The following is a 15,188-nucleotide window of genomic DNA, read 5'->3' as shown; positions in this document are numbered from 1 at the left end:
CCAGTGCTAGTAGCGGGCCCCAGAAGAAACTGTAGCAGTGTCAAGTTAAAGAGCAGAATATCTACAGCCCAGAAAACTGAAGAGAGAGTTTCTGACTGGCAAATGCACAACACAGCTAATTCCAGTGACAAGGGAGGAGATATAGGAGAGAGGAAGCTATGGTCTGGCAGTTGCCATTACTGGGAGGAGAACAAAGACACAAACACACCAGAGGCCTGTCTTAGCCCATCCCGCCCCCACCTTTTGCAGCGGAACCCAATGGCAGCACACAGCTCTGTATCTGGCTGCAGGGATTTCACTGGCTCAGAACCCCATCGTCCACCACATTCTCCCATAGGGGTGATGCCCCGAGACCGAGGGGACTTGGTCACAGAGGAAACACCCACTTCCCCAGGAAATCTATCATGAGAAGCTGGAAAGAGCAATAGAAAATAAAACGCTCCAGTGCTACCTACTGGAAAAACAAAATGAATCCTTTACCAAATAGGCTGACATTTTTAAAAAGAACCAAATAGAAATACTGGAGCTGAAGACCTCAATAAGAGAGATGAAGAATGCAACAGCAATCTTAGGAAATAGAGCTGACCAGATGGAGGAAAGAATTAGTGATTCTGAAGACAGAAATCTGGAAATGACGCAGATGGAAGAAGGGAGAGACTTGAGAGTTAAAATAAATGAAATAACTCTAGAAGAACTATCTGACTCCATCAGAAAAAGCAACATAAAAATAATGGGTATATCAGGAGAAGAACGGGAGAAGGGCACAGAGAGCCTATTCAAACAAACAGTTGATGAGAACTTCCCAAACCTATAGAAAGAGCAGGATCCTCGAATCCAAGAAGCAAATAGAACACCTAACTACCTCAATCCTAAAAGGCCTTCTCTAAGGCACATTATATTGAAACTGTCAAAAATTAACGACAAAGAAAGAATTCTCAAGGCAACCAGGGAAAAGAAGACTGTAACCTACAAAGGAAAGTCCATTAGATTATCATATTTTTCAGCAGAAACTCTACAAGCCAAAAGGGAGTGGAATCAAATATTCAAACTATTGAAAAAGAGAAATTACCAGCTAAGTATAATATATCCAGCAAAGCTATCCTTTATTTATGAAGGAGGAATAAATATCTTTCCAGACATACAGAAGCTGAGGGAATTTTCTACAAGTCCTGCATTACAGGAAATACTGAAGGAGGCTATTCAACCTGAAACAAAACATTAAAGGATACAAAACTATGAGTACGATTACTAAAAGACAGACAGAAGCAGAAAATGGCAACCCCTACACAGAATAGGGCACTATACACTTAAACATAACTTAAAGGGTAAAGGAGGTAAAAACAGAAAGAGAAGAAGACAATTTGCTACTGCAACTCTGAAATGAACTCACAGTACAAATAGGGATAATTTGTGACAACAAAACTATAAAAGGGGGTAAAGGTCTGAATTTGCAAAGTGGAATGGAGATAAGATGCATGCTTAAGGACTACTATATATATGAAACTTTCTTTTACATAAAGTCAAAAATCCAGAACTGACACACATAATATAAAAAAAAGAGGAAAGAGAGGGAAAAAAATCATAGAATACCACCAAACTAAAATGACAGGAACATAAAGGCAAAGAAACAATGGAGACACCGAACTACCAGAAAATGAAAAATAAAATGGCTATAGGAAATTCTCATGTATCAATAACTATATATCAATGTAAATGGACTGAACTCACCAATAAAAAGGCACAGGATAGCAGATTGGATTGGATCAAAAAACAAAACCCAACCATATTCCGCCTTCAAGAGACACATCTTTGCTGCAAGGAGAAATACAGACTCAAATTTCGTGAAAGGGTGGAAAACAATACTCCAAGCACATGGAATCCAGAGATAAACTGGTGTAGCCATATTTATATCTGATGAAACAGACTTCAGGATAAAAAAAAGGTAACAAGAGACAAAGGTGGATATTTCATAATGATAAAAAGAACAATACAAGAAGACATTAACACTTGTCAATATATATTCTCCCAATCAGAGAGCACCAAAATATATAAAGCAACTACTAAAAGAACCAATGGGAGAAATTGACAAAAATGCAATATAGTAGGGAACCTAAATATGCCATTGACAGCTATGGATAGATTGTGCAAACAGAAAATCAATATGGAACTATCAGCCTTAAATGACACGTTAGACCAAATGGACATAATTGAAATTTACAGAACATTTCATCCTAGAACACTAGACCATACATTCTTTTCTAGTGCACAAGGAACATTCTCAAGGATAGACCATATGTTGGGACTCTCCAGTGGAACCATTTGGACCGGAGGTTTTCTTTATTGGGAGACTTGCTACAAATTCAATTCTTCTAGTACCTATAGGACTGTTCAGGTTATCTATTTTGTCTTCAGTGAGCCTTTTTGGTTTTTCTCTTTCATGAATTTGTCCTTTTCATCTAAGTTGTCAAATTTAAAGTTGTTTGTAATATTCCCTCATTCTTGTAATATGTTTATTTTGTAGTGATGTCTCTTCTCATTTCTGATATTGGTCATTTTTGTCCTCTTTTTCTTCATCACTATGGTTAGAGGTTTATCAATTTTATTGGTCTTTTCAAAGAATCAGTGGACTAATTGTTAGCCTACTCTTTTATTTTCTTCCTAAAGAAAGTTTATTGGAACTTGAGTGCAAATGATATTGTACAGTGATAATCACTCTCGTTTGTAAAGAAAGATCATCCCCACATTTGGGTACTACTTTATTAGAAATAACACCTGCTGTATTCTTCATAATGATCCAATCATTCTGAAAGGTAGGTAATACTCAGTGCCAGGAGTGGCTGGCTCATGTGGATGGTGAGTTTATAAATAGCCCTTCAGCACAAGTAAACTGTAGTCTGAGAAAAATCATGTTTGCTCAGCAAATACGCAGTTATAAGGGAGTCTTACATTCCTTCTAATCCTACTTTCACCCCAAGCCCTCCAAGATGAAAATCCTGGAGCTGCTCTAGTTTGGAAATAGAAGAAGTGAGAGTCAGAGAAGTGACGTATGTGCAGAAAAGTGGTAGGCCCAGAACTGAGGTGGTTTAACTCTTGAGCCTATGTGCCAAACCAATCTTTTGTTTACATGGAGGCGTTAGAGGAGAACTTTAAAGAGAGGAACAGAATCTGTTTTTTTCTTTTTAATGGAGATCACTGTGACAGAATAGAGAATGGACTGGGACAGGAAGGTAGTAGTGGCCAGGAGACATAATCTTGTGAGTGGATCCGAATGTATATTTTCAAAAGAGATGCTACATCTTGGTCTGCCATGACGTGCACAGTTATTTAATACTGGTTAAATTAAAATGCCTATAATTGTCACTAAATATATCCAAACGCAATCTTTAACTCGAATGATTTTTAGATAATGATTTATGAAATTGGGGGGAAAAGAACATAATCCATGTCTACTGAAGGCAGAGAAAAGGTTCTAAATGTAAAAGCTGTGAAATTAAGCTCATAAGTAGCTTTTAAAATCATATTTGTCAGTATATAACTGGATTCTAGTACCCATGATGAAATTTTAATTTTCAAGCTTACCATCACACCAAGACTTCTGCTCCAAGTCTTCCATAGGAACTAGGAAAAAAATTTATAAACAAATGAAAAAATATTAATTTGACCCATACTACTGATTCTTTTGCTAAAAATGTATGTGTATATATACACTTGAATAACTTCAAAAGCTGAATTTGAATGGAAGCATTGGCGAAGTCTTTTATTAGTGATAATAGAGCCCTGTGATAGAAAATACTGCCTTTTTCGCAAAACCGGGAAGTTTACACCTCCACATCCATTAACTCACTCAGTCCTCGCAAGAAACTTGTATCATTTTATGGTTGAGAAAAGTGAAATGCAGAAGCAAATGACTTGTTTAGAGATGGCTGTGGTAAAATTATTCTAAATATAAAATGTTTCCTACCATATATTTGTCTCCCACCAAAATATTACCCAAGTATCTATGATTATTGATGTTTACTGTGTGAATCTGCAGTATTACCTCAACTCAAATAATAGATACATGGCTCAAAATTGAATGTAATTCTGAGTTGTATAAATTGAAGAGTTTTATCTTATTCAAGCCACTCAATATTTAAGTCTTATAGAAATTCCTACTCAAATTAAAAACTTGTAATTTTTCCATATTTATGTATTTTTTGGTTTTCTGAGAACAATTCTAAAATAATTCATGTTGTAGGCTGCTTTCTCTTAAGTAATTACAGGACACTGATAATTCATTCTAGGAATTAGGGAGTTTAGGGGATTGACAATGAATGACCTGGGCGTCTTGAGCTTCTTGTGGGAAATGAATTAGGTCATGATGGAATTAATTCTGATGAACTCAGAGGATTTAATAAATTGCCCACTTGATGTTAATAGAAAGATGGTTCTCACTATAAAGAAAATTAAATATTTTCAGTAGTTATATGGAGAACTCAAGGTCAGAAGAAGGCAGGCCAGATGAAAGACTGAAGGCACACATGTAGGGCCAGACATAAGCAGAACACTTCAAATACTTGAGTCTGAATTATTTATAAGCTAGTATACCTAAGAATCAATGCACAGAGGAGAAATAAGGAATTATAATGTGTGTTAACCTACAGTGTCCTTTATAAAGTTTAAAATACTGTAAAAAAAAAGTTTTAATGAGAGACTTCTGTTCAAGATGTTACAAAGTTTAAGAATCCTAAAAGATTTTAACTAAGAATTAAAAAGCAGTGTAATATTTAAGGTTTAAAACAACAGTTTGGTAAATGTTAAGAATTTGTCATTACTGAGAAAAATGTAAATAAACATTATGGGAAAAGACTGTTTGGGGTGTTTCCATGTTTATTGTTTTACTTTTATGTATGTAGATTTAACTCCAGCTGGTAATCGACTTAAAGGTCACAGCAAATGAACTATTTTTTGTTTCACCAAACTATATAGAACAAGCTACAAGTTCCTGATATGAGGGAAAATTCTGAGCAAAATGAGCACCAACTTCAACCATGATTTTCTACAGAACATAGTTAAGTAGCAATACAATTTAAACATTTAAAATAGTTGATTTTTGTGCATATTAAAAATGTGCAGTCTTTTTACAGCATTTCCATTTTAAAAAACAATTTCCAAAGAGATAGCTGCATTTTTAGCTGCTTTATATAAATCACATTTAATAGACATTTCTAGAAAAAAAATTACATTGAAACCCACTTGACTGATTTTCTCCTGTTCTTTGAGCCTAGTCCAAAATAATATATCAAATTTTAATTTTTCTTGGTTTATCGACTTTCTGGATTTGCTTAATAACCTAGAGTTTTTTCCATTCACTACCCTGGCAATTTCCAGGCTCCCAAAGGCAGAGCTGGGATATAATTAGACAATGGTATGATGTGGGGTGAGAATGCACATATTTGTCAAAAATAATTTTTGTACTGTCTGTTTTATATTATCCATTTTAAAATTCTTTACCCCATCATTAGTGCAAATAAGGCTTGATCAATATTTGAATTTTACCATGTACATTTTATCGTCTCAATTCTAATATTCAAAAACCTATTCTATATAGCTTATTAAAAAATTGAATATAATTAACCCAGTTTTAAATGAAAGTTTTGTTGTCTGAGCTTTTTGGAAATTCCTTTGCTTAATACATAGTAAATATGAAGTAAGCACATGAAAAACATACAGATTGATTTGAAATGCCCCCCCAAACCTAGAATAATGCTTACAAGAAAAATTATATGTATTTTTCATTAGAAAAATCTGATAATAAAACAATATAGTATAGCTCTGCAATTTAATATGTAAATCAACAAGGATATAAACAAACTCTCCTGTTTTCTTTCTCTGTCCTCTAGCATTTAAAATAATTATTGGGGAGTTATCAACAAAATTATATTTTCAAGAGAATCTGGCTCAAAGAAAAACAAGTTTCATTGTAGAGCAAAAAATATGAATAAAGATTTCCAGTACTCTTCTTTGGCTCCAAAACAGAAATTTATTTTACTTCTCATGCCTCTGAGATTTTAGAGAAGTTATTATCCCTTTCCATAATGCACAACAATGCTTCACATTTCTATCTTAAAAACTAAACTGGAGAGAATGTGCTCATCCACACTGCACAAGCAAAGATCAGAAGCTTATCAAATAGGAAGGGTGGGAAGCAGACAGTAATGAAATGCATTCTCTTTAAAAAACTTAAATAAAACGGACTAAAAGTTGGCCTGCTTTTCATTATCACCATGCACCAATGATACTATATTCCTCCTCTCTGGGGTAGAAGGCTCTACTGGATGCCACCCTCCGAGCCCCCTTTTGGTAAGCCACTGAAGGAGACTCCCCTCATTTGGTCTCACAGGGTCCTGGCTTCCTTTTTATGTCTTCACCTTAATGAAATTAGCTGACGAAAAAGCACTGTCCTCACACTGTATCAATCAGTGGCTTTAGTACTTCCTGATTTTCTTCATGCCCAAATCAGTATTTTGTGTGGTTTCATATCTAGTTGCCAGGAAAGCAAGGATAACCATAGGACTACTAAAAGAAAATGAATTATAAGAGAAAGCAAGACATTTAAATAAAGCATCAGACTGCAGCTTTTTCACAAAGTTTACTTAAAACTGAATTATAGGTGAAGAAGCAAGTCCTGAAAATCAGGGTTGCATCTGGGGAAATGTAAAGAAGAGCACGTTTGAGTTGGATGAACAAGAAAAAAGAATGCCATCTGACATTTAAAATGTAATTAAAATTGTAATAAATGTACATATGTTGAATTAAGTTAATTTTAAAAGGCAAAGGTTGGTCAATATTCCAGCTGGTATGTTTCTTATTAAAATACTGAGCTGAAGGTACTTTTGGAAGCCAAGTGATCGACTTCAAGATGACTTTCTATTTAGACTGAAGAAATCAGTAATGAGTATACCACATAGTTTACAAAGTACCTTCCCATAAAATACATGATCTCATCTGAGTTCTCAACAATCCTGTGAGGCAGACACTACAAGAGTGGGAGGTAGTACATGTATCTGAGGATAAAATACTGGCTCTACCACATAGTAATCATATAAATTTGAGAGTATTGCTTAATTGCTTGATACCATATGGTTTTTCCATATAAAAAATGGGAATAATGACTATCCCTATATCATAGCTATTGTGGGAATAAATTAAATGAGATTGTATATATATAACACTTTAACATAGTACTTGTTCCATGGTGAGTACTCAATAAATGCTATTATTTTTATCATTAATTATTTTATAGGTAAAGAAACAGACTAGGAGAGATTAAGTTCAAAGTCATGATTACTAAGTAGCAAAGTTAGAAGTAGAATTCTAGACTGGATATATTCCTATTACCCTGTATTACCTATGAATACCTAATTTTACAGTATAGATAAGCACTATTTTTAGTTAATTTTTTTGCATCTGGCATTATTAACATCATTTCCAATTAAAAAACACACCTAGTGGGACTAGAAGTTAATTACAGGCATTAAAAAGGAATGGTCTCTATGGACAATTAGGGTGCAGACTGCAATCTACGGCTTGAAAAACTTAATTTTGGCTTTTCTTTAAAACTCAGAAAAAAGAAATATAGTCTATCAGTAGGTAACAGAAAGACTGCAAGCTCTGTGAATGCAGGGATATATGTTTACGACTTTATCTCAATACTAGAGAAAAGTGATTAGTAGGTACACAAACATTAGTTTAATGAATGTTTAAATTTTAAAAATCAATTTTAAACATGTCCTTAAACAGTAGGATTCACTTTGTCTGATGTGCTTTTCTTTCTATTTTTAACGATATGATAACTAAAAAGTCTAGCGTATAGTCACCTACCCATAAAACAGGATTTTTATCAAAAGATTCAGAATAAGAAATAAAAGACTAAATAAGGCCTTGAATAGCTTTATTGAAATCTGTATAAATAAACATGCACATTTCAAATGTAAACCCAAGTGAACTCAAGTGCAGACAAAATTTTAACCTCTGTCATGCAGGAGGTTAGTTTACAATAAAAAAAAAGAAAAGAAAAGAAAGAAAAGAAAGGAAAGAAAAAGAAAAAAAGAACAGACGAAAAAGAAAACCCAAAGCAGCTTTTAAAATACCAGGATGAAAACCAGCTTTAATATCAAGGTATAAAGCAAAGCCATGATCAACATACCTCATTTATCCTGGTCAGATGCATTTTTTTTTTGAACTTTTAAATGCTAACATAAATAAATAATTTACCAAAATGTGCACTCACAGAGTGAACTTTTATGTACAATACACAATTTATAATCTATTGTATTTGATTAGTTCAAGTGAAGAACATTATACTTTTTGCTTTAATAACAGTGGGACACAAAGCAATTTCTCAGGTAGTCGATAATGTAAAATGTGCCCCAGCATTTAGATTTTCTATTAAAGGCAGTATTGTATGCCAATTGACAATACATTCTTTCAACTAGATCAAAGGGAAAAAGCAGCAAATGAAAAATGTTTCAAATGTTCACACATATTTTTGGCATTCTGGATCCTTGAATGTGGTGAACTAAAATCAAATTCAAGGTTTGTATGCTTTATATACTATACAGGTTCAGAGTCTGGAACATGCAAATGCCAATTGTCTTATAGCAAGTTACCTTCTGAGAAAAGCTGTAAGGCTATGGTGATTCCATCAGGAACACACAAAGAAAGTTAACAGACCTACCTTTAAAGCCAATTGTCCATTAATGATTTAAAGGCCAGTATATTAAAAAAAAAATTTTCTCATCCTACGCTTGATGTATTACTATGGATACAGAATACTATTAAGTCTGCCCTTACATTACAATAATTGGAAGAGCTAAAAGTTGCCAAATTACAAAAAAATGGGGTAGAGAAAAACAGACAGCAAAAATTTTAATTTTGGACTAACACCCGATTAAAGATATGCATTTTAAAGCAAGTCAAAAATCTGAATGTCTAAGGAATAGATCCCAATAGCAGTAAAAATACTTACATTTAAATGACTTTAGATGGAGTATGAAATCTAGAACCTGTTTCCACAGTAGCAGTAAGATGAACAAAATATTCTGGATTTTTAATGATACTACAAAAGGAAATAACTTTTTCAAGACTGTTTCTCGTATCATGATTTGTTTTTTTAATAGGCCCACAATGATTACCAGGGATAGTTTGAAAATTTGGTTTTCTAAGAATACTACTGCAGTATTTATGCCACATTGATACTGCAGCTAAATATTATAGTAGTATATATGGCAGCCTAATGTACATGAACTAGATTATCGAAAAACTAAGTTCAGCCATAATTCTTGCAGTATTATTAGAGCAAAATAAATGACCAACATCCACAAATTTAACATTTCTCATCAATTAACTCACATCCAAAAATTAAAGAAAACATAATTCATCAAAACAGCAGCAAACTTAAAAGGGATTTATTTGTGATTTCCTATATATATTTAGCTTGTAAATACAAGACTGTAAATGTATTAAGAGACAATTTCTGTTAAAGTTTTCATTGTGTTTCACTTCAAGTACTGCACAAGTTAAAATCTGATAAAGGATTTACATTCGGTTATCTGAAACTCCCCATCTCAGACTTTTGTTTAATGTGGTGGATAACTTCATCATCTCAATAGATAACCACCAGCAGGAAAGTCTCTCTTTTATGGCTTCTAGGACTTCCATTAGTTAGTGTGCATACAGTTTTCGTTTTCTATATCATTGTCATTATCATTGCTATCTTCGTCACTTTCTAATGGGATGCCTGTGGCAGCTGAAGCACCTTTAGTTTCTCGGTCAAGAGGAAAAAAGCCAGTTCCACTGAAAGTGTCTTGCCTCTGGTAGAAGAGTACATATGCTGCTTTGGACTGTTAAAATAAACAGAGGATGTCAAAAAGGTTATGATTCTCAAAGATCACGTTAAATATGAGTTTTTAGCTGGTAATCAATTTTGGTGACAGAGCATAAATCAAATAGAAAAACCACACATGGTCAAAAGGAAATTACTAAAATTGAATAATACAAAATGCCTTCTATACATAAAGGAAGAATACACAGGAATTAACATTTTTATTCTCTTATAAGTTAGTTGGACAGATAAATAAATGTAACTATTAGGTTGTTGCAAAAGTAATTGCAGTCTGAAAGGTTAAAAATAATTGCAAAACCCACAATTACTCTTGCACCAACCTAATATATCACAGATTAATCTACTCTAACATGAAATAGAATTCTATGCCTACCTTCCTCCAGTCTCTTAGGAAAAGACGAGTTTCTTACTAATACTAATCATTTCTATGTTTGCTGTGCAGTCCAACTTTTCCTACTGTCATAAGGATATTTTGCTCCATCAAACATCACTGTATCTTTAATGGGTCCTTATCTACTGGACTTTGTGGCATAAAAAGTATTCCTCACAGCCAGGCGAGTAGACAGAATAGTCTAATATTCACCATTTACTCTCATGTACACTCAATTCAATGTGACCTGTTGTCCCAATCATTTTAATTAAATAGCTTTCACTAGGGTCAATAACCTCCTACAAATGAATTAAATGAACACCTTTTTCAGTTCTTTTAGTCAATCTCTCTGTAGCATTTAATGCCTTACTACTCTTTCTTGCATCCAAACAGTTTTGGCTTCTATGACACTACTTTTCCTTAGATCTTCTATCTCTCTGGTTTCTTCAGACTTTTCTATGGGCTCATTAAATCCTGACCTTAAAAAAACAACAACAAAAAAAACATGTACTATTCTTAGTTCATAATGAAGAATGTCATCTTTCTTGATCTCAATTTCAAATTTAGCTAATTTCTGCCCCATGTCCCTAACAAGAGTCTTTCCTTTCAGTAATACCAAATTAGCTGCTGTTCCTAAATGCCATGTTTTGTCATGCCTACTTACTTCTGTAGGTACTGGTCTTCTTGTGTAGAATACTTTGCTTCTATTGTCTGATTTACTCCTATTTGTAATTGCAGACCCCTGTTAAACACCACTTTCTCTGTGCAAACTTCCTTGCAGTGTCCTGTCCCCTTAAACCCCAAATCAGTTGAGATAGCTGTCCCCTTTCTATGTAGCCAAGATACTTAATAGTACTTATCATATATAATTGTTGATTTGCTTCTCTGTCATCTTTAGATTGTAAACCTCTTGAAATCAGAGCTATCTGTCTTTTAACCTTGTTTAGAATATTCCTACATATAGGAGGTACTCAAATATTTTTTGACTAAATGACGATTCATTATTTTTAAGATGCAAGGTAAAATCAAATACATATATTGTACATAAACAAGATATATTGTTTATTTACATAAACAGGATATATTGTTTATTTATATAAACAACATATATTGTTTATTTGAAGGCAACACTAGGATATAGGCTATTTCAGGATGCTCTGGCAAATTAAAGAGGAGAACAGAATTGTGAAGTGAGGGATATGACTTGAAATTAGAAGTCTAAATATAAAGTGTAAACGTACTTAACTTAGGCATATAAACATTTAAACAATGTTAGAGTTCAAGTCTTTCTTTGTTCTTTGTTATAGCTATAGGGAGATAAGCAACAGTACATAATTTATATGTATATACATATACGCAGATACATAAGATAAAAATATAAAACATCTATGGAGAAACAATTCAAAATTTCATATCTGTTCATCCAATGACAGACTAAAACTATGCCAATAATTGGCCTTAGAAGTTCATTAATTTATTAAGTTGAAGAATTTAAAGTATTATAAACTAAGAAAAAAGCTAGTCTGTGCCCTCAAGGAATATATAATTTAAACTGGGGAATAAAGTAAAGCAGTTAGTACTCCCACATCAAGAAAAAAACCTCTGTACAGGGAATATCACATGAGCAAATACTCTATTTCTCACTCTTTGTAATAGTGTGATCAATAAGTAAAATCTACAGAAATGCAAAATATATAGAAAAATAAACATTTATCAAGCAAGCCTTAGCTTTCTTCTTAGGATATAGCAGTTATCTTTACATCAATCAATATCTGATAATAAAAATCTGCTCTGATGGGAAGTAAAACAAATGCCAGTATCTTGCCTCCAGCTGTGGCTGATAAACTGCTGCCAAGAGTTTGAAGAGATGTAACTTCCTCATTTTTCTACTATTCAGAAAATATCAAAGTTAACAAATACACAGGGTTAAAAAAAAACATAACTTGTTTTATCTAATTACATCATTTTGAGTTTAAATGTTTGTCATAAAGGATAAGGCTTTACTTTAAAAATTGTACGTATGGTAAGGCCCTTAAAGCATTTTGTTTTTCCATTTTAGCATCTGACTTTAAGTAGTCGATGTCTAGAAATGTCTGAACCTATTTTTCCAGAGGAAATTTTTTATTAGAATAATAATTTATTATTTTTCTTAGAAAACCCCAGTTATCATGTTGAAAACTACCAGAAAAATTTTCACATTGCTATTTATAGTTCTCTTAGTGGGCAAATTTAGAAGACAAATTTGTAGTTAGAGGCCAATTTTACACTTCTTTAAATGAGAGCACGTCTCTCTTAGTTAACAGAATTACTAGAATATAGATTACAGTGTCCCATAGATCCATTTTAAAAAGTGCGTTCTTTGACTTTCAGAAAAGAAAAGACACACTTACCACAATCTGGTCTTCAGATGCAGTTGAGACACTACTGTCATCAAAGTAGTACCATTTTCCATCATCTTTATTTTTTGCAAAAGCAGTATCTAATGGAAAGATACAATCACCTCTGTGACTGAAACGATCTATGGTTTCCTGGGGGGAACCCTTAAAATTTTTAAAACATCTGCACGAGGAATATCTATAAAAATTATATGGTAATTATCTATATAGAGCCTATCTATGACACATTCAACTAATTTCACTGACTAAAGGTTTTTAGAATAATTTCATATGATCTATGTGCCTAAGATACTTTTCATATCAGATGAACTTCGTAACTTTTTTCACGCCAGGGACAAACAGAACAGATTTATTCACAGAATAACAGTACTAACGCTAATATATGGTAATTACCACTTATCACGCACCAGGCACAGTGCCATGTACTTTATATGCATTATCTCATAAAGAAGGTATTATCATTACTATTCTTGTGATTTTAGAGTTGGGGAAAGTAAGACATCAAGAGAAGTTTTCTTTGTCCAACAGCATAGCTGTTAGTAGCACAGTTAGGATTCAAATCCAGGTCTGTCCCTGACTGCAAAGTTTGAAATTCAATCGTAATTTACATTTTCTATGACAAGTATTTTTCCAACACTACTATTCCACTAATCTGTAGTTATTTTTACAACACCAGAATCATTTTCAGTCTTTAACAAAAGTGCATAGAAAGACGAAGGCAAAAAGCGATTAATCTGCACAATTTTTAAAGATTTGCTCTATCTTTAAGTTAAAAAAAAAAAAAGCCCTCTTTCCTATTCTATGCTTCATATAAACTACCCAATAACTGAGGAAACAAAGTTGCAAAATGTCCCCAAAACAGTTTTTTGCTGATGTAGATTCTAAAAAGAGACACTTTATAAACCATGTTTTCTAAATAATTCTCCCCCTCACAAAACAAATTTATTGTTTTTCTGGGTTGGAGTCTATTGTGGGCTGTAAATTTGTCAATCTGAACTCATGAGCTGCACTCACAAATGAAAAGAAACATGTTGTTAGACTGAATAAAAAGACCAAAAAAAAGCTAGACTAACATTTGTTAACTTTGAGAAAAACAAAAGGGAAAAGAAAATGTCAATCCTGGTAAAAGGAACAATAGAGAAAGAAGAGCTATCCATTATAAACATAAATGCAACTAATAATGCAAAACAACGAATAAAACTGTTAGAAGAAACAGATAAATCAACACTTCAGTAGTAGTATTGATAAATTCCTCTAATAAACATCAAAAATGACCAGAGATGGTAATAATTTTAATACAACTGATAAGCTTAAACTATTAGAGAAATATATAACTCTGTGTTTGAATAGAAAATACCTACGTTTTCCAAGCACACACTTAACAAACAGACCATTTATTAAGTCACATGGAAGTCTTATGGACAGTGCCCCTGTTAACAAAATTAAAATTAAGAGGAGGAGTGCTTTACAAAAGCCATATATTTAGAGCTTTGCAAAAGCCATAAATTCATATAACTGAAAAATACTACATTTCAAATTTTATGGAATAGAGATAAAGCAGTAATTAAGAGGGAAATTTAGAGCTTTTATTATAGCTTTCAATAGAGGAGAAAAAAATGGAAAGCAAAAATCATTCAACCCAAAAAGTTGGGAAAAGAGAAACAGGGCAAACCCAAAGTAACAAGGAGAAAAATATACCTAAGGGAAGTGAAGAAATCAATGAGATAGAATACATACATGTAACAACCAAAAGAAAAATTTAATAAACTGGAAAGCTAATTCTTTGAGTAGGTTAATCAGACAGACCAATTAAAAAAAAGATAAAAGAACAAGAAAAGGAAAAAATATAGCAGAAGAGTATTATAAACAACTATTATCAAATAAATTGGAAAACACAGATACATTTTTAGAAAAATAGAAAAAGCCACAATGTGCACATTTTGGAAAAAGAAAACTGAATAGACTTCAATAAGCATGACATAAATAGAAAAGGTTAAAGCTGTAAAGCCCAATAGGTGAAATTTTATAGGTGAATTCTATTAGACTTTCATGAATAGTTAATTCCTATACATTACCAGCTGCTTCAGGAAACAGAAACAAAGTATCCCAGCCTATTTTATTAGGGTAGATTATAATCTTGATTCCAAAGTATGAACAATATAAAAAAAAATTACTGGACAATCTCACTTATGAATTAAATTGTAACAATCCTAAATAAAATTAGTTCACCAATTCTAACTGAGTATATAAAAAATACTGAAAGATAAGTATGATTTCCCAGGAATGCAAAGTTGGTTGAACAGAAAAATCTATCAACTGGAGAGTGTAGACTGGTTTAACCATCCTGGAGAGCCATCTAGCAGTACTTTAAATACTCATGACCCAGCAATCTCACTTCTGGGTATGTAGCTCAAAGAAATTCTCACAAAGGAGATCATAAACAATGATGTTTATCAGTCTTATGGTGGCAGAAAGTTAAAAGCAATTTGGATGTCCACCATGAAGTGACTAGAGATAAAATCTGGTAGCTGTTAAG

The 15,188-nt window shown here is 32.9% G+C and overlaps 1 protein-coding gene across 6 annotated transcripts in view; it reads right to left on the bottom strand.

Moving 5' to 3' along the window:
- Nucleotides 1-7,916: 7,916 nt before the first annotated feature.
- USP15 (ubiquitin specific peptidase 15) overlaps nt 7,917-15,188 on the bottom strand; it is a 114,150-nt gene continuing 106,878 nt past the window's right edge. For all 6 annotated transcript variants that reach the window (XM_019732414.3, XM_019732415.3, XM_088800381.1 and 3 more), the window contains 2 exons: nt 12,647-12,735; nt 7,917-9,884 (listed from right to left, as the gene is read on the bottom strand). In XM_019732414.3, coding sequence (XP_019587973.1) covers nt 9,702-9,884; nt 12,647-12,735 — 272 coding nt within the window. In that variant the 3' untranslated portion in view covers nt 7,917-9,701. The remainder of the gene's footprint in view (nt 9,885-12,646; nt 12,736-15,188) is intronic.

This window comes from Rhinolophus sinicus, chromosome 1, assembly GCF_057876585.1.
Source record: "Rhinolophus sinicus isolate RSI-liver-muscle chromosome 1, RSI-T2T, whole genome shotgun sequence".
NCBI classification, from domain to species: Eukaryota; Metazoa; Chordata; class Mammalia; order Chiroptera; family Rhinolophidae; genus Rhinolophus; species Rhinolophus sinicus.
The sequence above is the reverse complement of the archived record's forward strand: the minus strand, read 5'-3'. Positions and strand labels throughout refer to the sequence as shown.